Source organism: Eulemur rufifrons, chromosome 14 (genome assembly GCF_041146395.1).
Source record: "Eulemur rufifrons isolate Redbay chromosome 14, OSU_ERuf_1, whole genome shotgun sequence".
NCBI classification, from domain to species: domain Eukaryota; kingdom Metazoa; phylum Chordata; class Mammalia; order Primates; family Lemuridae; genus Eulemur; species Eulemur rufifrons.
The window spans coordinates 33,216,762-33,239,744 of NC_090996.1; the positions used below are offsets into that span (position 1 = coordinate 33,216,762).

The window sequence follows — 22,983 nt, forward strand, 5'->3', positions numbered from 1 at the left end:
AAAGCCAGGATCTGAGAACCCCATCTGCACGTCCCCACGATGGCCAAATTTTCCCTCCTCCTTCTTCTCCCGTTTCCACCACAATTGACCCCATGAGGAGGAGACTGAGAATGTGGAGCTAAAAGTTCCCAGACAGGCCAGCTCACGAAGAGAGGCAGCAGAACGGATGGGAACAAGGCTTCCCAGGGAGCCCCACACCTGGTCCTGGTGCCAGCTGTGCTTCCATCCAGCTTAGAGACCTGGGGAAAGTCACTTCCCCCCTGGTGGCTCCAGTCCCTCAGTCATAAAACAGAGACCAGAGAATCCAGCAGATCCTCTCCAGCCATTCTCCTGTTCTCCAGCTTGGCTCCAGGCCCTGCTCTCCCAGCAAAGACCCCAGTCCCTCCCATCAATTATAATCATCTTCTTAGGCCCAACCCCACTCCCCCCACCCACACACCGAGAGAGTTAAGCCTCTGTCCAGATGGGATGTTAAGTGTCCGTTCTCCACACCAAGCCACCAAAGAAAGCAGAAACCAGCCATAGTGTTGAGGTCAATACTTGTGAGAGTGAACGCTTTCTAAGCACAAGCGAAGCACCAGGACTAAGCACTTCGCCGTCCCAGGAGTTTCAAACCAGCAGTCTCCCCAGTGTGCAGAGGAGGGAGCCCAGGCACACCGGGGCGAAGTGACTGGCCCAAGGTCACCCAGCCAGGAAGTGGCAGCGCCCGGTACGGCTCAGGCCAGTCGGTCCAGGGTCCCCAGCCACGCCTCCCGCTCGGGCCGAGGGGCAGCGCGGAGCTTCCGGAAAGGAACGTGGCAGGGAGGGGACAGAGTAGGGCGCCCCCGCCCCCAACGCCCCAACCCCCGCTACCGAGGGCCCCGAGCGGGCGCGCCCCCGTCCCGCCCCCGCGCCTGCCGCCCGGGCCCGCGTTCCAGCCCGCGCCTCGCTGTCAGCGCCTAAGGGGCCGGGGTCGGGCACTCACCGGACTTCGGGGGATAGCGGTAGGCCGAGTTCGCCTGGATGTCGATGTCCTCCACCCCCGCGATGCGGCGGCTCAGGATAGAGCCCATGGTGCGCGGCGCTTCCGGGCCGGGGCCGGGACGGGGGGCTGCGGCAGCGGTACCCTCACGGGGACATGACCCAGACCACACGGACGCTGGTCCACGACCGCGGTGGCGCCTCGGCTCTGAGCCCCCACCCCCGGCTCGGCCCCGGCCGGACGCCGCGGCGGCCCTCCGCCCCCCAGGCCCGGGGCTCGCCGGGAAATGGAGTCCCTTGGCCGCCGAGGGCGCCAGGTGCGGCACGGGGAGCCCGCCGCGGAACTACATTTCCCAGGATGCTCCCCGCCCAGGCCCTGACGCGTGGACTCCACTCCGGGAGGGACCAAAGGAACCTAAATCCGGGGGGGAAGGAGCCACCAGCCGTACCTCAAATTGTCCTTCCCTCCATGTTCCAAGCGCAGCACTAACATCTTAACTCGTTAGTCTCTTCATAATCTGTCCATGTATAGACAGCTCTAGGGCCCCAACGCCTTCCGCCTACCCCGGCTCTGAAATATCTCCCTGAGCCACTCTGGTTCCCCCCGCCACTTCCCAGGGTTTGCGCCCTGCCCGGACCAGCAGAGGGCACGCACTCACCTGCCGCCCCGAAAGAGCGGGGTGGAACCCAGGCTCACCTGGAGCGGTGAGCACCTGCTTTAGCCTTTGCCAGCACTCAAGGCCTCTCTCCGGCGCCACGTGCAGAGCAATTGCATTGAAGACATAATTTTACAAATTGCTATGGAAGGCAGTAGACCTCTCCCCATTTTACACACAGGGAAACTGAGGCACAAAGGAGGAGGGCTGCATACAATGTGCTGAAGACAAGTTTGCAAGAATTAAGGTCAGGATTAAAACCTCGCAGTCTGCAAAGTATTTCCTGGCTCTTGACTCACACACAACTCTGTAAGCAAGGACCAAGCAGAGGTCGGTTTTTACCTACGTTGCAGTTGAGGAACTGGGATTCCTAGAAGAGTGATTTCTCAAGTCAAGCCTGCTGTACCAAGAAAGCGGCTGGGGAGGGCAGCTGCAGGCCAAGAGCCTCTGATGGTAAATTCAACACAGTCCACGTTAAAATATATTCTACACCCTTTCAGGGGCCAGAATCCAGGATCCAACTTTCCTATTGGGAAGCCAAATGAATAAGGGAGATCAGGGACTTGGCGAGATTATGAGGAGAGTCCACGTCTTGGGGGAGCCTGATTAAATCTCCCTGCCCCCAGCCAAAATCCACGTTTACTGAGCACTATCATGTCATCACGCTGAGGGCTTTTCACATATTCTCTCATTTAATTCTCTTATATAGGTTCTATTTTTCTCTCCCACCTTAAAGAAGAAGGAAGTGAGGCTCAGAGAAGTGAAGTATCTCACTCAGATTGCATAGCAGATAAGTGGTACAGCTGGAATCTGAACTAGGCCACTGCTCTTACCTCGGCACTTTCTGGTTTCCCCAGGGACATGCTCCAATGTGCCAGATTTCAAGTCTCTTGTCCCCGGAAGGATGGGCCAGAGGACGTTCCTACCCAGTGTGATCTCTCTTCTCTTACATTTCTTTGCATTGAGTCACATAACACAGGTACATGTACATACATACACCAATACTGCATTCAATTTACTGCCCTCACTGTTGGTGGAGAGGGAGGGAGGTCCAGAGGTTCCTGTGGTTCCCATGGAAAAACAGCACTAAGAGCACATCCTCCTTTTGGAGCCTGGGCAGTTGTTTTCACCTGCTGTATATTTGATTAAATTACTCTTGTTAAAAGAGCTTTGGACTCGAGGTATCATCAAAGCCCTCCAGCAATATTTTTCTGTTTATACACACCCAGCTAGAGGACAGGCCCTCCCTGATTTGGTCCAAGTTCCACTAACAACATCTGGGGTGATTCATTTATTTGTTCAGCAAATATTTATCACACAGCTACTATGTGACAGGTGATAAATATTTGCAGGTGATGAACCAGGCAACAAGCATCAAATGGGGGAACAAGTTAGACACCAGGTCTGCAAGGTAGTGAGGAAACAGACCCTAAAAAGGTTAACAAGTATATAATTTCAAAATGTAGTGGGTGCTCTGGGGGACTGGATTGAGGTGCTATGAAATATTAAAGAAATACTATTGATAGAGGAGTCAGGAAAGACTTCTCTGAGGAGGTGACAATTAAGGCAGGAGTTGAAATACAGCTAATAACCAACCAGGCAAAGTGTGAAGGGGCAGGCTGCTCTAGCTTCTACACAGGGGTGAGTACATGAGCAAAAACCCTGAGGCAGGAGAGAACTGAGTATGGTCCAGGAGCTCAAAGGCCAGTGGGCTAGAATCAAGGGAGGAGGAGAGTATAGAATCAGAGGTCAGCAGCAAGGTGGGGGACAGATCTGGAGGCTCCTCAGTCAATACTGGATTCTTTGAAACATAAAGACAGACCCTGGGGACAGCTCATGGCTTCCTGGTCTGAGTCTCAAAAGTCTAGACTTCCTCTCAAGCCTCCTGAGGGGACAGGATCCTGGCCAATTTTTCTGTTCCCGGGTGAGTGTTTCATAAACAAGTCAGTGGAAGGCTGGGAGTGAGGAGGAGGAGGCCAGGACATGCCACTGACTGACCATGTGAACTCTGGCAAAGCTCTCAACCTCTCTGGCCCTCAAGGAAGGTAAGGGTGCTGCGGGGAAATGCCTTCTTCTCCCTTCCCCCCATTTACTGTCAGGTCTCATCCCATCCTGCAAGAAATCCAAAGTCCACTCTCCAGCCAGGCTGATCTTGGCTGAAAACAAAGTTTTTTTTTTTTTTTTCCTTCCCTGTTGGCCCAGGGAAAACAAGCAGGCTGGGGCCTGGGGGGGGGGGGGGGTGAGGCATGGAGACCAGCAGGGTGACCTTTGCCCCTGCCAGTCCCATCTGCCCCACCCCTACCAGCCTACTGGCCTGGGAGAGTTCCTTCAGGGCAGGTATCTGGGCAAGCCTGGGCAGGATCTGACTGGTACCAGGATGAGTGTGGGAGAAGGAGTAAAGGCATGTCCTGCCTCCCTGAACAAGAAAAGCCCTCAGTGGGCCCTGCCAGGACAGTGCCCACCCTCCCTTACCAGAAACACACCCTGATGGTCCACCAGGTGCCTGTTCTCCACAGGTTCTGAACATCAGAGGATCCCAACCTCAGTGCCTTTATCTGTAAAATGAGGCTTGGGCTCCCCAGAGTAGCCCAAATGGGGGCAAAGGGGTCAGAGTGCTAGAACTGGTGTGCTGAGTTCCAGGCACTTCACAAGCATTAGCCCCCACAGCAGCGCTGGGAGAGCTTAGAGCTCTGCTAGAGTAACTTGCTCAACACCACAGTCAGTAAACCATAGAGTTAAGACTGACAGCCAGGTCTGTCTGACCCCAGAATCTCCCCACCTTCTACCATGCTGTGTTGCAGTTCCAGTGATAATAATTATAGCAGTCATCATATTCCAAGCTGCCTTTATTGAGTGCCTAGCCTGGGCTGAGCACTTTACCCACGTTAATTCACAAGTATGATGCTTTGCAAAGGTAAGGGGTGATTCTCACTAAGAGCAAAAATCTCTTGGCACCATCAGGGTTTGCAAAGAAAAAAGCCCCTGAGTGATACCCACCCGGGCAGGAAAGAGGCTTAAACAGTATTTCCCATGGTCAGGTGGCTTCTACCAGGGCTAAGGCACCTGACACTCAGTGACCTCTCCCTGCCCATGGGCCAAGCTCCCAGCTGTAGCCCTCAGGGGTGGATTCCACTGCTCCGTGACTCCCTTCCCTCCTCAACCCTCTGAGCTATCATGGTGCCATCGCCTTCCCACCCTCACCTTCCCAAACCCAGGATGTTTCAGCCCTGTCCACTAGTTACCCCATTACCCTCGTCCTGCCACCCCATGAGAAAGTCCCTGGCAGGGCTGAAAGGCCCACCCAGGCAGCCAGACCTTGGGGCCGGTCCCTCCTTTCAATCCAATTCCGCAGAGAGGGGCACCCTTCCCTGGAGCCAGACACCCAGAACATCGCCTGATTCGGACTGGATTTCATCATCATCTGGTCCCCACACTACCACAGCCACAGTGACCCTAATGCGAACTAGGGATCAGATCTGTTAAAACACGACGATGGCCCTTAACCCATCCCCAGGTCTGGGCCTGCTTCCTTAGGGCACTTTCCATATTTTCAGTGCTACATTTATCCTTGGGATTTCTGACATTTGCTCCCCCAGCAATGGCACAGCCACCCACCCCGGTTTTGCTCTCCTGTAGTCCCGGGCCAGGTCAGGGCCGGGCACAGACTAAGGGCCCAACAAACAGTGGCTCAACGAGTGGATCTAGGGCCAGGAAGTGCAAGGAACCGGGCCAAAGTCACTCAGAGCGGGAGCAACCCCCCTGACCACCCCGGACAGCTCAGAGCCAGCCTGGGCCCCACTAGCCGACCCGCGACGTCAACCGGAAGCCACATGTGCGGGGCTGTAAACACAGCCCGCAACGCCCCGCCCCCGCCCGCCACGTGACGCGCCCCCGCCGGCCCCGACCCAGCGCCCGCCCCCGCCGCCGCCTCATTGGGCGGCCAGCTTTGTTTACCTTATATGGCCAGGTCCTAACACCCTGAGGCTGCCCATTGGTCGAGGCGCGGCCTCACTCAGCTGACGTCACCCGGGACAAAACGATGCAAATAAACCGGGGCACTCTGGGAATGGGAGTTCGGGGCTGCTCCGGAACTGGCTCCGCGGGGTCCTAGCGTCCGCCTCTGAAGGCCGGGATTCCCGGCAAAGAGCACGAGATTTGGCGTGGGAAAGTGGGAGTACTGCCGCGAGCGGGTCCCCGCGGCACCCCGAGGACGCCAGCCTGTCCCGGGCGCCATCGTTTCCCCAGACTGTGTGCGGGCCTACTGTGTGGCAGGCCGGGAGCCAGGCTTTGGGGAGGGCCCGCGCCTCGGGTGGGCGATGCGCGACTAAACTGGGGAGACCCGGAAGGCTGCCTGGAGGCGGTGACTTCGAGCGGAGCTTTGAAGGGCAGACTTAGTCCCTGAACTAGTACTTATGTGTTGGCGCCCACTGTGCGCCAGGCCTGCGGGGCCTCGCAGCCCCGGGCTCCCGCTCTACGGGAGCGCCTGCTTGCCACATTGCGACGCCAAACACCGAGGGGTTCGGGTCCCCGGCCTTGGCCAGGCCCCGCGGCCCGGCGTCTGTGCCCACGCGTGGCCTGCGGCCCTGGCCTCCCGGCCCGGCCCCACAGGTGCGGGCGCCCGTCCACGCCCCGCCGGCCGGCGCAGCGCGGCGGGGGCGCGGGACTACATGTCCCAGCATGCCGCGGCGGCCGCGATCGAGGCGAGGCGCGGTGAGTCAGAGCCGCACGGTAAATATTTGTATTAGCCGGAGCCGGCTCGCTAATGGTGGACGCGTGAGGCGGCGGCCGAGCGGCGAGGGCGGCCGGAGGGCAGCGCGCGGCGCCATGTCCGTGAACATGGACGAGCTCAAGCACCAGGTCATGATCAACCAGTTCGTGCTGACGGCGGGCTGCGCGGCCGACCAGGCGAAGCAGCTGCTGCAGGCGGCCCACTGGCAGTTCGAGGTGCGCGGCCGGGGCTGGGCCGAGTGTCCGCGCGGGGCCGCGGGCGGGGTGGACACGTGTGGCCGTGAGCCCTCGGGGCCGGCCGCGGACGCGACCGGCTCTCCCGACAGTCTCGGCGGTGTCGGGACCCGGGGCTCGCGGCGGGTGGGCCGGGGCGCGGAAATGCCGCGCGCCCCCGCGGGGCCCCGAGTCATCGGCTGTCGAGACGGGTCCCCCCTTTTGTCCCGGTAACGGCCGAGGCTGGGTGGCGCCGCGGACGGACAGCCGGCGGGCGGCCGGAAGGAGGACGCCCCAGGCCTCGGCCGAGTTGGGCCGAGGGCTGGGCCGCCCGCGCGTGGGGTCCGGGGGTCGGTGCGCCCGGGGGGCGGCGGGCGCGTACGCGGACATGTGCATTTGTATTTACGCACGCACTACGGCGTCAGCGGGGCACACGGGGCTGTGTACGTGTGGGGATGTTGGCGCGCGTGTGAACGCGCAGGCTGCCCGCTGCGTTTGGTTCCGCTCAGCGTGTACACATGTGGCGGTTTTGCGGATGGTGCGGGTGCCCAGTACAGTGGGGTGGGGTGGGGTGTGTGTGTACACGCAGCGCGGGGCGGGTGGGTGGTGTGTTGGGGCCCTACACTACAGCGTGGGGATGTGCGTGTGTGTACCCCCCTCCAGAGGCGCGCCTGGGGAGCCCACGTGTGCGTCCGGCTGCCCTCGGGGCTGGCAGGGGAGTCTGTGCTGGGGAGGTGTACACGGTTGACTAGCTTTGGGGCCAGCAGGGCAGGAGGTAGAGCTGTTACAGTCTGGCACCCACTCCCCCAGGCCTACACTGACCCGCAGGGCTGTAGTGCCCATGGTGTGTGCTGCCAAGGGGCACCCTGGCCCTTCCGTAATTCATAGACCCAAGAAATAACCCCGTGGTAGTATCTAGGGATGGGGCCAGACTCTCAGGTGTGAGGTGTAGGGTCACAGCATCAGCCAGTGTGGTAGTACCTGGGGCCCAGGATCCTGGTTTCCCAATGGGGAGCCATCCCAGGGAAGGTGTTTGGGCCAGCAGGAGGACCTCGAGGCAGAGGGCTCTGGGGCTCAGCCTGCTAGGTATGGGATGGGGATCAGAATGTCCCAAGCTTGGGACAGACTGAGAAGGCAGTGACCCACCCAGAGGAATCCATCCTTTTCTCCTTGCCCACTGCCATCCTAGCAGAGATCTCAGTAGCACTGACCCTGGGCAGTCTTCATCCCAGGAGATGGAGGCTGCTCTGTCTTTCTGGCCTGTTTCCTCTTCTGTATCTGGGGGGGCAGAAGTGGGAGTCAGCCTCTAACTGGCCAGCTCAGGGCCCCCTCTCCCCCAGGCAGCCCCACCCGGAGCTCCCAGCTCCCCACCTAACAGCCCTGTTTGTCTCAAGGGCTGGATGTGGCAAAACTTGCAAAACCACATTCGTGGCAGTTTGCTTGAGTCCCACATCTGCATACGGGTTCCCTCCCTACCTAGGGCAGGGCAGGCAGGTGTCCAGTGGGAAGTGGGCCCTGCCTGCAGAACTCAGCCCAGCCCTCAGAGCCTGGCACCCAGCTGGCACCCAGGCTGTGTCCCTCAGGCAGTGCAGATGAATTGAAAATGCTGCTTTGGGCTGGGCGGGCGTGGTGGCTCATACCTGTAATCCCAGCACTTTGGGAGGCTGAGGCAGGAAGATTCCTTTGCCTGAGCCCAGAAGTTCGAGGCTGCAGTGAGGTATAATCGAGCCACTGCACTCTGGCCTGGATAACAGACTCTGTCTGTTACAAAAAAAGACCAAAAACACAGCTTCGAAAATTGAAATGTCTGGGGGACAACTAGTCTGGGGGGCTCTGGTGGCCTCCACGGGCAGCAGCCCTGTGCCCTTGACTCCTGTAAGGTGACTGTACCTCAGGCCTCTGCGTGGGAGTGGGAGAGGGGTTCATCACCAAACCCCATCCCCCTCTGTGCTCTCCTGCCGGCTGCCCTGTTTCTGGGTCACATTCTCTGTGATTCAGGTGCTAATGGGGGCAGAAGTCTGCAAGGGGAGGGGCCTCCGTCTAGTGGGGCAGATATTTCTCAATGGAGAACTCACACGGTGGCCTTTAGAGGGGAGGGTCTGGTGTGTGGCCTGGGGCTCCTGTGTTGGGGTTTGCAGAGTAAGCCTGGGCTGTGGGGAGCAGCCCCTGCTGCCAGAGCATCTTAGGGTCAGGGAGGCGCCTAGACACCAGCACCGATGCCTGAGCGCCCACACCCGTTTGGGGACACCCAGGTGGGGTGTCTCCATCAGGAAATTCCCAGGATAATTTATTTGAATTTACTAAAAAAAAAAATTAAAGCCGCTGAGGGCAAGCCCTGGGAGCCTGATGGGGGTTTCTGAGTGTGTTGGGGCAGGGGAGGGGCCCGTAAGTTGCTAACACAGCCGGGCCTGGGACTTGGCAGGGCCCCCAAGGACCCCTCACACACTTGCTGGGCTCCCTCACCCAGCACTTTGGCAAGAGCAGCCTCATTTCCCTCTGACACCCCCTCTGCTGGGGCCAAGCCAGGACACACTAAAAGCCTGCACTTCCCCCCAGGGCCTGGGCTGAGCTAACACATGCCAGCGCCTGGGCTGATCTGAGGCCTGGAGTCACAGTCTGGGGTCTTAACCCCATCTTTGCCTTTTGCTGACCAAGTGACCCAGAGCAAATCACTTTGTCCCTCGGTTTCCCTGCCTGTAAAATAGGCGATGCCAATCCCTGCCCTGAGGTTGATGATGACAGTACGTGCCCCCAACTGATGGAGCCCTGTTTGATGTGGACACCTTGCTCAGTGTGGCATGTGGCAGTGGTGCAGCTAGTAGCCGGTGGCCAGGGAGCTGGGCAGGAGCAGTTGCACATGGGGTGAGGGGCTCAGTCCGGGGGCTGCCCTCCTGCTCCACCACTTAGAGAACATTCCCCGGGAGGCTCAGGTGGGTCAGTGAGTGAGTGGAAATCCAGACACTCCTACTTAATTCTAGGCTCTCCTGGCTGGGATGTGGTGATTTTAGGAGGTCACTGTTGCAAAGGAGAGGAAGCTGGAAGCCCCCTAGTCCAGTGTCTGTGTTACAGATGGGGAAACTGAGGCCCAGACAGACCACTTGGTTAGTCCAAGGCAGAGCTGGGTGGAGAAGTAGGTCTCCACCCTCCAGGCTCGACTCCTTCCTTAAGCTCCCCCTGGTTCACAGTTGAGGAAACCGAGGCTCGGAGAAGAGTCAGGACTTGCCATTTATTGAGGTGGTGACAGAGCGAGGCTAGACTCTGCCGAATCAAAGGTTTAGGTCCAGCTGGGCTACTTAGGAGCCACGGTCTTTCCCATGAGACAGGGTGAGGGCACTCCCTCCCCCTCCCACATCATGGTGACAATGCCAGGTATGCATAAGGGGTGGGCTCTGCAAGCTGTGGGCACCTGGCTGGCAGGTGGCAAGCAGTGAGTGTCATGAGGGTCTCCACCACCCGTGTGAACTGCCTGAGTGCCCTGGCACCTCCCTGGGCAGTGGAGGGTTGGGTGGTGACAGGCACACCGCCGTCTCAGCCCCCTCAACTCACCCTCCCACCCGGTGGTCAGGTGGTCAGGCCAGGGCTGCACCAAGCCCAGAGGAGCCTGGGAACAGCGGCAGCCGCAGGGCTGGCCAGGTCCTGGAGAGTAAGTGTGGGCCTTTCTCCCTGCAGACTGCCCTCAGCGCCTTCTTCCAGGAGACCAACATCCCCTACAACCACCACCACCACCAGATGGTAAGTGTCCTCTGGAACCCCAAGGGGTGGCTCCCGGGGCCCCAGTTCTGGGCCGGGAGGGAGGAGGCTGAGGCAGTTCACACAGCATAGCAGCCCTGGTGCAGGTGGAGGCGGGCTCTGGTGCACATGGGCCAGACCTGCTTGGAGATGGGCCATCAGGTATCCGGACTCAGTGGTGCCCTGGATTTAGCCCCCCTGGGACCTGGGGAGCGCTGGCAAAGCGTCATGGCCTCAGAGCCAGTGTGGACAGAGGCCTGCACCAGAGTGTGGATCTGTACCCCTCCCCCCGCCCAGGGAGGCTGGGTCAGCTCATCTTGGCGCCTTTCCTCTGCGAGCCCCTGGGAGGTGGACTGGCCGGCTGGTGGGGCCAGGATGCTGCTCCAGTGGGACCTGGGGAAGGGACAGTCTTCCCAATGAGAGGCTGACCGTGTGTCTCCTCTCGGGAGGCAGTGGGGGACCTCAGGGGGTTCTTGTGGAAAGGGGTGCTCACTCCCTCTCTCCATTCTTCCCCCACAGATGTGCACTCCTGCCAACACCCCTGCCACGCCCCCCAACTTCCCTGACGCCCTCACCATGTTCTCCCGTCTCAAGGCCTCCGAGAGCTTCCACGGTGGCGGCAGTGGCAGCCCGATGGCCGCAACAGCCACCTCGCCCCCACCGCACTTCCCCCATGCCGCCACCGGCAGCTTCGCGGCACCCAGCTGGCCGAGTGCGGCCTCGCCCCCCGGGGGCCCACAGCACCACCAGCCACAGCCACCCCTGTGGACTCCGGCACCCCCTTCCCCGGCTTCAGACTGGCCACCGCTGGCCCCCCAACAGGCTGCCTCAGAACCGAGGCCCCACCCTGCCATGGAGGCAGAGAGATAAGGGAGGCCCCTCCCCCCTCCCGGAGGCTAGGACCCCGTGGGGCGGGGGAGAGGATGTCTCCGCGGGCCCCCTTCACCCCTTCTCTGTCTGCACCCCTGTTCCCCAGAGCCCTGGAGGGGAGACCGGACTCCAGCCAGGCAGGGACATGTCTTGTGCCAGCATGCACAGCTGCACGCACACGAGTTCGCAGCACCCAGCGCGCCTGGATTTGGTTCAGAGTGGTTTGGGTGCCAGGCGGACAGAACTTCCGAGACCAAACAGCCTTCCCTCGAGGACTCATCCGCCCTGCCCCAGCCCAGGGGGTGCTGCGGAGAATCACCCAGCGGAGACGCTGCTGGCTCCTGACTTGGAGCTCCGTGGGGGCCGGCAGGCCCAGATCCCCACCCTCGAGGGCGCAGAGCCTTCTCCGCATGTGTGCGTGTAGCTGTGTCTGTGTATTTATACGTATGTCGCTCTTCAGAACGCAACCTAGCGCATGGGGCAGCTGGACTTTGCATGTTAGAGTGAGCCCCAAGCCCTCACCCGCCGCCCCTCCCAGGGCCCTGCCTCGCCCCGCCCCCTCATCAGCCAGCGTTGCTGCCCCTGCGGAGAAAAGGATCGTGGGAAACTCCAGGACCCTTCCCACCCACCCCAGCGCCTGCCTGCTGGGGCTGCCTGCATGCCTCCCCCAGAGCCCGGGGGCACCGTTTTCCATTTCCTTTCCCCTTTTAACAAAAGAGAAGAGAGAATTCCAAACCTTGCCAGGCTCTGTGGTCTTGCCTGTACCCTAGGCTTTGCTGCTGGCAGGCCTGGTCTCCCAGCTGCACACTGCTGCCTGTTGTGCTCCTTCAAACCACAACGTGCTCTGGAATCTTCTGCCTACCCAAGGCTTTTCCCATGAAGTTAGTTTCCGGCCTGTATTGCCAGATCCCAGCCTCTGTCCACCTACCCCTACCCCTGCCCATCTGGACAGGTCTGACCCCCAGGTGGGAGAGAAGGGCCCACTAGTGGCTTCTGTCTTCCCAGTTTCTTGGTCACGGCTCCAGGGGCTGGCTGCAGGCTGGACCTCTGCGCCAGCCTCCAGCACACATGGCTGGGTAGGCCAGGGCCAGGTGGCAGGTTGGATGCAGAGCCAGTGGGGCTGAAGAGGGCAAGGGCAGGGCAGCGTCTGGCCTGGCAACCTGGGAAGTGGATAGCGGGTCCCAGGCCCCGCTGGGCCTGCTGGGGCCACTTTGGGAGAAGGCAGCCTCAGCCTTGCGCCCTTCTGAGGGACCTGGGCGTATACAAGCCCCGTGGGGTTCAGCTTGCAGATCATCACAGGCAAAACTCACTTCCCAGTCTAGGGTAGCGCCGGGGAGTTTCTCCTGTTTCAGGAGGTCTGGCACTTGCCTGGCATCCCAGCACTGCCCATCCACCTTTCCTGCTCTCACACCCAGGACGTCTGCTTCCCCCTCTGCCGTGCCAGCGTCTGCCTCACTTCTGCGCAGCTGGAACCTGCATAGGCTCTGCTGACAAAGCCCTCCTGGGACAGCTGTTCCCTGGTTGGATGCCACTGGACTGGCTGCCAGGACCCCTGGTCAAGCTGCTGCTTGGGTCCACCTTGAAACCCACGTTTTGGACAGCCCACCCCGGCCAGCCCCCTGCACTGCCTGGGGTGCCCATGCAGCAGAGGACGGAGAGAGCAGGCAGAATGGGGGTGGGGCAGCTCCAACTTCCTGAGCCTTTGCAGCTTCTCTGTTCTTTGGGGTGGAAGAAATTCTCAGGAAACTGCCACACCTGCCTTCCATTGGTAGGAGAAATGCTTTGCAGACAGGTGTTTTGGGTTGATCTGCTGTGTGGGGTGAGTGTGCCAGGCCTCTCCCAGCAGGCAGATTGCGGAGGGGGCTGTACTTGTCGGCTACGCAAGACAGTGCATGGTCTAGAATTCTGCACAGTGGGTGGCTCTGGAGTGCCAGTTTGTAAAACACCCAGTGGGCCCTAGGGGTGGCCTGTGGTGGACCACGCCCTCACTCTTCAAAGTGTGGGTCCTATGCCAGCAGCATCCCCTGGGAGCTTGTTAAACACACAGGACCTCAGGCTCTAGCCCAGACCCCTTGAGTCAGAATCTAATAGGAGGCCCTGGTGCCAAATAGACATTAAAGTTTAGGAAATGTCCTACACATCTTTACTAAATGCCAGAGGTCAGGCTGTGCCACCAAGCCTGTTTCTGTGTGCTGGGCCTGGAGGTCTCGGGTGTCATGCTAAGGGAGAAGGGACTGAGGTTCCTGTAGGTCCAGGTTTTTGAATTGGGCACTGTTGACATTTGGGGCCAGATCGTCGTCCCTGCAGTGGGTACTATCTTTCATGCGTAGGGTGTTGGCAACATCCGTGAACCCTGCCCTGCCCACTCAGCCCAGTAAGTAGCACCCCCACAGCTGTAACAATCAAAAATGTCTGCTGAGGCCGGGTGAGGTGGCTCACGCCTGTAATCCCAGGATTGCTTGAGGCCGGAAGTTTGAGACCAGCCTGAGCAACGTAGCAAGACTCCGTCTCTACAGAAATGTAAAAAGTAGCCTGACATGGTGGCATGTGCCTGTAGTCCCAGCTACTCGGGAGGCTGAGGCAGGAGGATGGCTTGAGCAAGGAGTTCATCCTGCAGTGAGTTATAATGGCACCGCTGCACTCCAGCGTGGGCGACACAGTGAGACCCTGTCTTAAATAAATGCGTTGGTAATGGGGACATTGCTAATGTCCCCCAGAGGCACGGTGGCCCCTGTGGAGCACCCCTGCCCCAGTCCTGTGCTTCCCATACCTGGCTGCACAGCACAGCCTCCTGGGAATGAAAAAAACAGCAAGCCACAGGTCCCAGGGCCTGGACGCATCGGAGTCTCTGGGGAGGCCCTGATGTGTGACTGTGAACACTGCCCGGCGAGAGCGTGGTGGTCCATCTGTGACCACAGGGAAACCCACTCACTGGTACGCTTTAGAAAGGTGGACTTTATGGTGTATCAATTACACCTCAAAGCTGCAATTTAAAATAAAAGAGCTCCCAGGTGATGCTGACATAGCAACCCAGCATGTGCCCCCGTGGTGACTGGCACCCTCCACACGCACAGTCCCCAGGCTTTGGAGCATAAGGTCCCCCGGTGCTTGTTAAACATCCAGGTTCCCAGCCTCCCCTGAGACAGCAGTTCTCCAGGAGGGTCACAGAATCTGATTTTTCTTTTCTTTTCTTTTTTTTTTTTTTTTTTGCGACAAAGTCTCGATCTCTTGCCTGGGCTAGAGTGCCGTGGCGTCAGCCTAGCTCACAGCAACCTCAAACTCCTAGGTTCAAGCGATCCTCCTGCCTCAGCCTCCCAGGTAGCTGGGACTACAGGCACGCGCCACTCTCCTTGGCTAATTTTTTCTATTTTTAGTTGTTTGGCTAATTTCTTTCTATTTTTGGTAGAGACGGGGTCTCGCTCTTGCTCAGGCTGGTCTCGAACTCCTTAGCCCAAGCAATCCTCCCACCTTAGCCTCCCAGAGTGCTAGGATTACAGGCGTGAGCCACCGCGCCCGGCCACATGGGAACCTCAGGAGTGTCGGGTAGGCGGGAGCAGTCTGGGATGCTTGGGGAGGGGAGGGTCGGAGCTGGGCCGGGGAACGCGGGTGTTTCCAGCAAATACAGAGGCCCTGCCCCGTGTGCCTGGAGCCCGTGTCTGGGAGCATCTCACAGGCGAGGGAAGCGGGGCACACGCAGGTAGGGACTCCCCCGAGGGGAGCAGAAGGTGTGCCTACGAAGATCCCATGTGCCCCAGAGCTTGAGCGTGAAAATTCAAGACTACAGGAGCCAGTGACAGCTACTACATGTTCAGGTGTGAAATAGCTAAGACCCATAGGTACTGATGGACTCAGAGGACAGGTCTGTCCCGGGAGCTGCCTGAGTGACACACAGGAAGCCAGCCTTGTTCCTTTAAAGTCCAGCCATAGCTCTTGACTATTTCAAAATTCCTCTTAAAAAGCACCATTTGCATCCATGAGGTTGCTCAAAAGCACGTGCTCAGAGCTGTGCGTGTCAGCCCATGGGAATGAGGGCCTGGCCCCGCCGGGTGACAGGTGGATGTGCCTTTCCAGCCTGCAGTTTGGGGGGGCACGTTATCTTAGGGGTTTGCAAACGTACAGTCCCCAATGTGTGCTGTTTGGCTTAAACCCAGCGTTTTACTTTTTAAAAATATGTTTGCCAACATTTTAAAATCAGGAGTGTTTATGTGAAAAGCCTCATTTAACCTTGGAACACTGGAATATCTGGCCCAAATTCCCTCAGAGCCACCACTGGCTGAAGCGACTGTCAACGCTGGGGGCCTGCCTACCCCTGCCAGCCCGAGCCCACTGCACTCCACTAGCCACCACGGATGTGCACGTCCAACTCCTGCCTCAGAGCCAGCTGGAGTCCCGGAAGGGGTCTCGCTTGTCACCAGCAGGAGCTGCCGGAGTGTGGGCACCTGGCTAGATGCGGGGTGGGCTGGCAGGGCCCCGCCTACAGACAGCTTTAAAAGAGACAGGCTTGTTCTGTGAGGTTCTCTTGGACGAGAGGGACACTTCAAGGGCCGCTGAGTGTCCCCAGGGGTTTTGCTGTGGTCCAGCCAGGGTTCTCTGAGCACACATTGTGGCCCGCAGCAGAGAACCAGGCTGTCCCTGAGGCTGGCTGCAGGGGCGGTCCCCACACATGGGTGGGTGGGCCCGCTGTGGCCGTGGAGGTCTCTGAGGGGCTTTTCACAGCAGTCTCCGGCACCAGCACCACCAAGGACAGAGGACAGATGAGTCCTTTGACTGGGGTCTACCTCCCAGTGAGGGGAAGGCCTCCTGGGGTGGCCAAAATGGAGATCTTTTGAAGCAAGCCTATTTCTAGCTCCTGCATTTGGAAAGGTCTCTGGTTTCTAAGCCACAGCTTGTAATTGGGCAACGTATGTATTTCAAGTGAGCCTTAAAAGAACACAGCTGTTTTGGGGGTGGGGGAGTGGGGAGTCCTCCTAGGGAGGGCAGGAGTTGGGGGGCACTTCCAGGATGACCAAGGTCTTGTCAGTGGCACGAGGCACTGGGGAGCCTGTTGGCAAAGTTCTGCCCTCCTTTGTGGGGCCATTTCTCATCTCCTGGGGAGCAATACGGTTGTAGACCCTGCTGACGCCACAGCAAGGGGAGGGCGGGGGTGGGGGAGAAAAACCCTTCTCTGGCAGTTAAATGTGTGTGTGGAGGGTCTCTGCCTATAGCCCCCAAATCCATGCAGAGTCAGAGGTCAAGCCAGCCAAGATGATGGCGAAGGCGGGCCTTGGGGGGGTGGGGTGTGTGCAGCGCATGGTGATTCCAGTGTCCCTAAGGAGTCCCGGACAGAAGGCCCTTCCAGCCAGTGCCTGCACTTCCACCGTCAGCTGTCTGCCTGCGGGTGCTGGTGGTGCCTTTTTGCTGTCAGTTGTTTACGCCGCAGGGTGCATGAGTTCACCGTGTTTGAAAGGGAGAAAGGTTCGCTGACCTGCACCAGCGGGTTAGGGTTAGGGTTAGGGTCCTTTCCCCCACATCGGTGGGCTGTGAGCTGCCCGGCAGTGCAGGGTGGTCTCCATGCAGCGTCTCCATTCCTGCAGCACCTGAGCTGGGACCCTCTGCTCTGCAAGAAGCATCTCCCCCTTTCCTGCCTGGTGTGGGAGCAGCGGCTCTCACACTCCTCCCCGCGTGATCAATTCCTCTGTCTTAAAACTGAAAGTTTTGTGTCCTGGGAACCCCTGTCACCGCCAGGCAAACCAGGACAGCTGGTCACCCTATTCCATGTCTAGCCTGGCCTTGCTGCTGTGTCCCACCCAGGCCAAGCGTTGTCCCCTTGTGGATGAGGAGGCTGGGCCCGGGGTCTTCTGAAATCCCGCTCTGCTGGCCTCCTCCCTGGCTCCACAGCTCCCAGCTGTCTCCCCCTGCCCACAGGGCAAGCCACGCTCCTGAGGCAGCCACCCAGCCCCCCCCAGTAGGTGCAGCTCCCCCTTCCAGCTTCCAGGCCTGCAGGCCCCGCCCTCTGCGCTGGCGGAGGGGTGGTTCTGCCACCATCCTCGGCAGGGATTCTGCCTGTGGCTCTCACCTGGGACCAGGCCAAAGGCCAGCTTGCCCCCCACCCCCACCCCCACCGGGGAACAGCACTGTCTTCTTCCAGGATGGCTCCCAGCTGGCCTGCTGTGGGGAAAGCACCCCGGAGGCCTGTAGGAATGCAGAGACCCGCCAGGCCCTGCTCACTCCCTGGGCTGCAGGCACTGACTCAGCACCCTGAGGAATGGGCTGGGCAGGTGGCTTTGCAGGGCCCAAGTGGGGACAGATATGAGGGCTGTGAGGAGCGGAGGTCCCCGGGTACCACATGTCCACCACGGCCTGGCCTGTGTGTGTCCCAGAAGCACCCCCTCCCAGTCTAGCCGACGGGGCACCCCGCCCCTGCAGTGGAGCAGGAGGCGAAAGTCGGGCCCCTCAAATCTAGCAGGTTCAGCCTCCTGGGTGGGGGCCAGCAAGCTTGGGCCTCGCTGTGTCACCCTGGGCCTGTTACCCCTCCACTCTGGCCCACAGACTGAGCCTAGGGTGGTGGCCCTAGCGGGGCCAGCAAGTCCCACCTGCCCACATAGAGGGCACCTGGCCTGTCCCCTCATCCACAGTTAAAAAAGTGGAAGATTTTACTTTGGGCAAAAGTTTCCAAAAGTATTCATCTTCGATTTAGGGGTAGGGGCTGGGGCTGGGCAGACAGCTGGGACAGGTAAGTCACAGGGCAGCAGGGGCTTGGCCTCATTTGGACACAGTCCTTAGTGAAAGAAAAGAGCAGTCAGGCAGGGGTGGGTGCGGTGAGGAGCTGAGCAGGGCTGTGGGGCCACAGGAACGGGGCAGGTGTCCCCAGACTCTGAGGGCCACCAAGCCTAGAGCCCCCGTCCTCCCCAGAGCAGCCAGAGGGGAGCGAGTGGGCCCCCCTGCAGCTCTCCCCACCCCACCTGACCCATCCCAGGGATCTAGTGCACACGGGGTGGGGTTGGGGGTCATGCTTCAACCCTGTACAAAGGGGACGGTTTTAGTCTCTGTGAAACAGGACGGGACTGTCACTAGGACAAAAAGACAGGCCAAAACTGGAGTACTAGGGGCAAGAAGGGAAGAGGAAGCGAGACTGAGAGAGGAAAGGGAGGGAGTTGAACCGGAGGTTCAGCAGCCCAGGAGGTGGGCCTGGGGAGCCCTGTGCTCTCTGTCCCGCGGCTGGTGACTGGGTTGCCACAGCACGACGCGTGACCTCACGGTTTGCTCTTTTCCCACCAAACCTGTGGGCAGCGAGCTCAGAAAGCGGAAAGACTCCAAACAGGCTCGCAGTGGCCCAGCCTGGGCCGCACACAGCCGTGCTGGGGCCCCCAGGGCATCGCGCCAGTCTCCTCGCGGATTAGCCAAGTAAATACGAACAATCAGATTCCGTTAGCTATCCAATGTGTAACAGTAATTACTGGTAGAAATTACACGAAATAAAAAAGGATGCACGTAGTAAAATTTGGTTCCCAGGGGAAAATTGGTCTTCGTAGAAATAACGGCCCCCAAATGAAATGCACGGTGGCAGGAGCTGCCATTGGAACAGATTCTGATGCAATCGTTTCAGCAGATAAAAAGGAAAATGTTTTTAAAACCACTTTGTGTCGTATTGAAAACTGGTCAAGGAATTAACTTGGCTTGGTGGAAAATTCACTCTAAAACCCTGTGTTCTCCATGAAAATGCAGAATAAGGAGGCCTGTGTTATTTGTATTTATACACACAGAGTAAAAACAGCCACTGGGTCAACATGGGGTGTCCCTTATGCAGACCCCTCCCCTATGCCCAGGGCCCCCCCGCCCTGTCCTGGGCCAGGCACAGACACCCAGGTCTCAGCCGGGAGCACGGAGGTGACCTGGCGGTGGGAGCACAGGGTGGCGGCTCATGGGTAGGTGGGCCTCTCGGGGGGCTGTTTGCTGGCTCGGGATTCGAGGCGCATAGGTCTCGAGGGCCTGGCGGGCCCTGGGGCTTGCTGGGGGTCCCTCGGGTGTGGGACCAGCGGTGGCAGCAGCGGCAGCGGCGGCAGGGAAGGCGGCCGAGCTGGCATCGTCGGGTGAGAGCCCAAGACGTCTGAGTAGGTGCTGGTGCGGGGGCACACGGCTGGAGGCAGGAGCGACCCCACGTGTGTCTCAAGAGCGCCCTGGGAGATGCTGGCCTGCTGGGGGCACCCCACCAAGGAGGGGAGAAGCCCCGGCCTGGAGGTGCTTTATGTGCACGGTGGGGCAGGCACCACACCTCACCTGGTCCCCAGCACCCTAAACTTCCAGGGGGGTGACCCAAGGTAAATCACACCAGAAATGGGTGCCACAGTGGAGCAGAGCACCCAGCAGAGAACACCTGGCTTAGAGTTGGGGCCCTGGGCTCGGGTCCCAGCTCACCCGCTCTGTGACCTGGGGCCTGAGCTCCCTTCTCTTTAATTGGGTTAATAGCACCCACCTCCCAGGCAGGGTCGGGTGAGGTTAGGGGGAAAGTGCTCTGCACACTGGCACACGGCTGTACCAACTGGAGGAGCGCACGCCCTCAGGGCTTTCCCGCTGGCTCCCAACCACGGCTCCGTCCCACCCCAGCAGCTGGGTGGACACCTGGGAACAGATGCCTGTCCTGGGTCCTGGGGCCAGGAAGTTCCCCCAAAGGGCGAAGCAGCAGCCCTGACAGCTGGGTGAGGCCCCAGGGCCCCACCTCCCTGGCCAGGGCCCGTCAGGTGATGCGGCCAAGGCAGGTAAGAGGTGGGTGAGGTAGGGGTGGGGGCCATGCGGAGGGACCAGTGACCCTGCCAGGATCCCAGCTGGGCCAGGGTCGGGGGTCCGGTACTCACGGGGGTAGATGGCACCAAACAAGGCACTGGAGCCCCCACGGTCATACGGGCTTCGAGATGGGGGACACGGGACCTTCACAGCTTGGCGGACAGAAAAGGGGAAGAGATGGGAGTGGGTTAGGGCTCTTCCAGAGTTCCATGCCCCCTGGAGCCCCCGTGGCAGGCCAGACATTCCACCGTGGGGGACCAGCCCTGTTTCCCAGGCCCACCCCCCCTCCACACTCAGCCCTGCCCACTCCCTCATGGAAGAATGTTGCTCCCCCCTTGCCTCCTTGAGTCTAGGCTAAGGGAGTGAAAGAAGGTTTTTTTTCTTTTTTTTTTGAGACAGGGTCTCACTCTGTCACCCAGGCTAGAGTGCAGTGGCACGATCATGGCTCACCACAGCCTCGAACTCCTAGCCTCAAGCCATCCTCCCTCCGCAGGCTCCCAAAAGTGCTGACACTACAGGCGTGAGCTGCCGCACCTGGTGCAAAGAAGGCTTTTTGAACGTAACTCAGGCCCGGGCGGCGAGCGATGCTATTTTAGCGTGTGAGACGCGGGGAAATGCTCACAAGATTGTCAGTGGCTGGATGTCTGGCAGTTCTTTAGATTTCCAAATGCCCCTCCCCCATGTCCTGTCCTTCACCTTATTTTTTTTTCTTGCATTATGTGAGGTAAAACTCATGTAGCATAAAACTAACCATTTTAAAGTGTACAATTCAGAGGCATTTAGTACATTCAGTGTTGTACGACCCACCTCTATCTAGTTCCAGAACATTTTCATTACCCCAGAAGGAGCCCCCCGTCCCATTTAGCAGTCACGCTCAGTGACACCTCCTCCCCAGTCCAGTCTGGGCTGAGTCTTCCTCCCCTGGAGGCCTCTCCGAAAGTCCAGCCTGCTGACCGCCAGCCCGGCACGTCCGCCCTCCCGCAGGCACCGCTCACTGGGGACCAGGTGTTCCTCTGTGCCTAACTACAGCTCCGGAATCCGGAGGCCAGAGGCTGCCCAGAGGGCTCTTGGTGGCCCGGGGGGCTGGCAAAGGGCTGTGTGCACAGGAGGAGGCGGAGGAGAAGACACGTGGGATGAAGGATGAATGAACCTGGGACCAGGAGGGAGCTGGGCGGGGCTCACCCTGGCTACTTTTAGGGCCAGATAGCAAGTCTGTTTTGAATTAGAACGTACTTTTGGGCAAATGAGCAACAGGAGCAAACTGTTCAAGATCTGGCCACAGGTTTCCAACTAATTTCTAATACAGATGGTCCCCGATTTACAATGGTTTGACTTTGATTTTTCGACTTTACGATGGTGCAAAACCATCCCAATTTCAACATAATGTATAGTATTCAATAAATTACATGAGACATTCAACACTTTATTGTGAAATAGGCTTCGTGTTAGGTGATTTTGCCCAATTAGAGGCTCGTGTACATGTTCAGAGCACATTTAAGGTAGGTGAGGCTAAGCCATGATGTTCGGTAGATGAGGGGTAGGTATTCAATGCATTTTGACTTAGGATATTTTCAATTTACAGCAGGTCTGTCGGGACGTAACCCCATCGTAAGTTGAGGAGCACCTGTACTAGTTAGGCTTCGTCATCCCAGCAAGATAGAGCAGCTGAGACCTTCATGATTCAAGTCCTGGTTCGCTGTGTGGGTCTCGGGAATGAATGAGCCATCGGGGAGAAGCCCCTCCCTCTGGGGTGACATCCTGGGGCCAGGCGTATGAGGTGGTGAACGTCATCTGTCCTGGCCCCTCTACCAAGGGCGCCCTCCCAGCAAGCACCCTCACCCGCTCATTTGTGAAACACTTCTCCAGGTTGCTGCAGGGAGCAAGCAGGTGGGCCAGGGCCAGGCCCAGAGTCGGAGCTCATTAAATATTAGCCACTGTTGTTTCGCTGCTCGGTGATCCCTGCAGCCCGGCCCAGCCCCTCCCAACAGACCTGAGGTGGGGCAGGCCCGGCGGGTGGCCTGGAAGAGCCAAGCCTCCTCAGGAGACGGCACATCCCACCCAGGGAGAGCACAGGTTCGAGATGGTGTCCTGACTTCCTGGAAACGGGTAGGGGCCTGCAGTGGGTCCCCAAAAAGATCTGTTCCCGGAACCTGTGACTATGACCTTTTTGGGAGAAGGGGTCTGTGCAGGTGCAATTAAGTTAAGGATCTTGAGATGAGATAATCCTGGGTTAGACTGGGCCCTAAATCCAAAGATAAATGTCCTTATAAGAGGAGAGGAGGCCAGGTGAGGTGGCTCACGCCTGTAATCCTAGCACTTTGGGAGGCTGAGGCGGGAGGGTTACTTGAGCCCAGGAGTTCGAGACCAATCTGAGCAAGAGGGAGACTCCGTCTCTACAAAAAGTAAAAAAAAAAGGAGCAGGGCATGGTGGCCTGTAGTCCCAGCTACTTGGAAGGCTGAGGCAGGAGGATCACTTGAGCCCAGGGACTGGAGGCTGCAGCGAGCTACGGTGACAAACACCACTGCACTCCAGCCTGGGCAACAGAGCGAGACCCCACGTCAGAAAAAAAAGAAAAAAGAAGAGAGGACAGGTGTAGGAGGTGGCCATGTGCTGACAGAGGCAGAGAGTGATGGCGCTCGGGCCACAAGCCAAGGAGCACCGGCAGCCGGCAGAAGCTGGAAAAGAAATGAAGGATCCTTCCTGGGAGCCCTGCTGACACCTCAGCTTGGGACTTCCAGGCCCTAGAACTGTGAGACAATAAGCTTCTGCAGTTTTGTTTGGTTTTTTTTTTTTTTTGAGACAGAGTCTCACTCTGTTGCCTGGGCTAGAGTGCCATGGCGTCAGCCTAGCAACAGCCACCTCGAACTCCTGGGCTCAAGCGATCCTCCTGCCTCAGCCTCCCGAGTAGCTGGGACTACAGGCATGCACCACCATGCCCGGCTAACTTTTTCTATATATTTTTAGTTGTCCAGCTAATTTCTTTCTATTTTTTAGTAGAGATGGGGTCTCGCTCCTGCTCAGGCTGGTCTCGAACTCCTGAGCTCAAACGATGCTCCCGACTCGGCC

The 22,983-nt window shown here is 58.9% G+C and overlaps 3 protein-coding genes across 7 annotated transcripts in view; 1 reads left to right on the forward strand and 2 right to left on the reverse strand.

Annotated features, from left to right (window-relative positions):
- The window catches only part of MGRN1 (mahogunin ring finger 1), a 47,102-nt gene extending 44,352 nt beyond the window's left edge, over nt 1-2,750 (reverse strand). For 2 of the 4 annotated variants that reach the window (XM_069486982.1, XM_069486981.1), the window contains exon 1: nt 965-1,671. In XM_069486982.1, coding sequence (XP_069343083.1) covers nt 965-1,052 — 88 coding nt within the window. In that variant the 5' untranslated portion in view covers nt 1,053-1,671. Of the gene's footprint in view, nt 1-439; nt 550-964; nt 1,672-2,449 lie in introns of those variants that run through there. The other 2 variants (XM_069486983.1, XM_069486984.1) reach the window with 2 other exon arrangements.
- Nucleotides 2,751-6,323: 3,573 nt separating this feature from the next.
- Nucleotides 6,324-11,929, forward strand: UBALD1 (UBA like domain containing 1). 2 transcript variants are annotated; one of them, XM_069486198.1, is made up of 3 exons: nt 6,324-6,560; nt 10,227-10,289; nt 10,881-11,929. In XM_069486198.1, exons 1-3 carry the CDS (start codon nt 6,441-6,443, stop codon nt 11,154-11,156), a joined length of 459 nt encoding a protein of 152 aa, XP_069342299.1. In that variant the 5' UTR covers nt 6,324-6,440; the 3' UTR covers nt 11,157-11,929. The 2 variants fall into 2 exon arrangements, with proteins under 2 accessions (XP_069342299.1, XP_069342298.1); XM_069486197.1 differs by having other exon boundaries at nt 6,326-6,560; nt 10,806-11,928.
- A 7,125-nt stretch (nt 11,930-19,054) lies between these two features.
- C14H16orf96 (chromosome 14 C16orf96 homolog) overlaps nt 19,055-22,983 on the reverse strand; it is a 30,896-nt gene continuing 26,967 nt past the window's right edge. The window contains exons 15-16 of the mRNA XM_069487232.1: nt 19,988-20,068; nt 19,055-19,272 (exon numbers count right to left, since the gene is read on the reverse strand). Coding sequence (XP_069343333.1) covers nt 19,055-19,272; nt 19,988-20,068 — 299 coding nt within the window. The remainder of the gene's footprint in view (nt 19,273-19,987; nt 20,069-22,983) is intronic.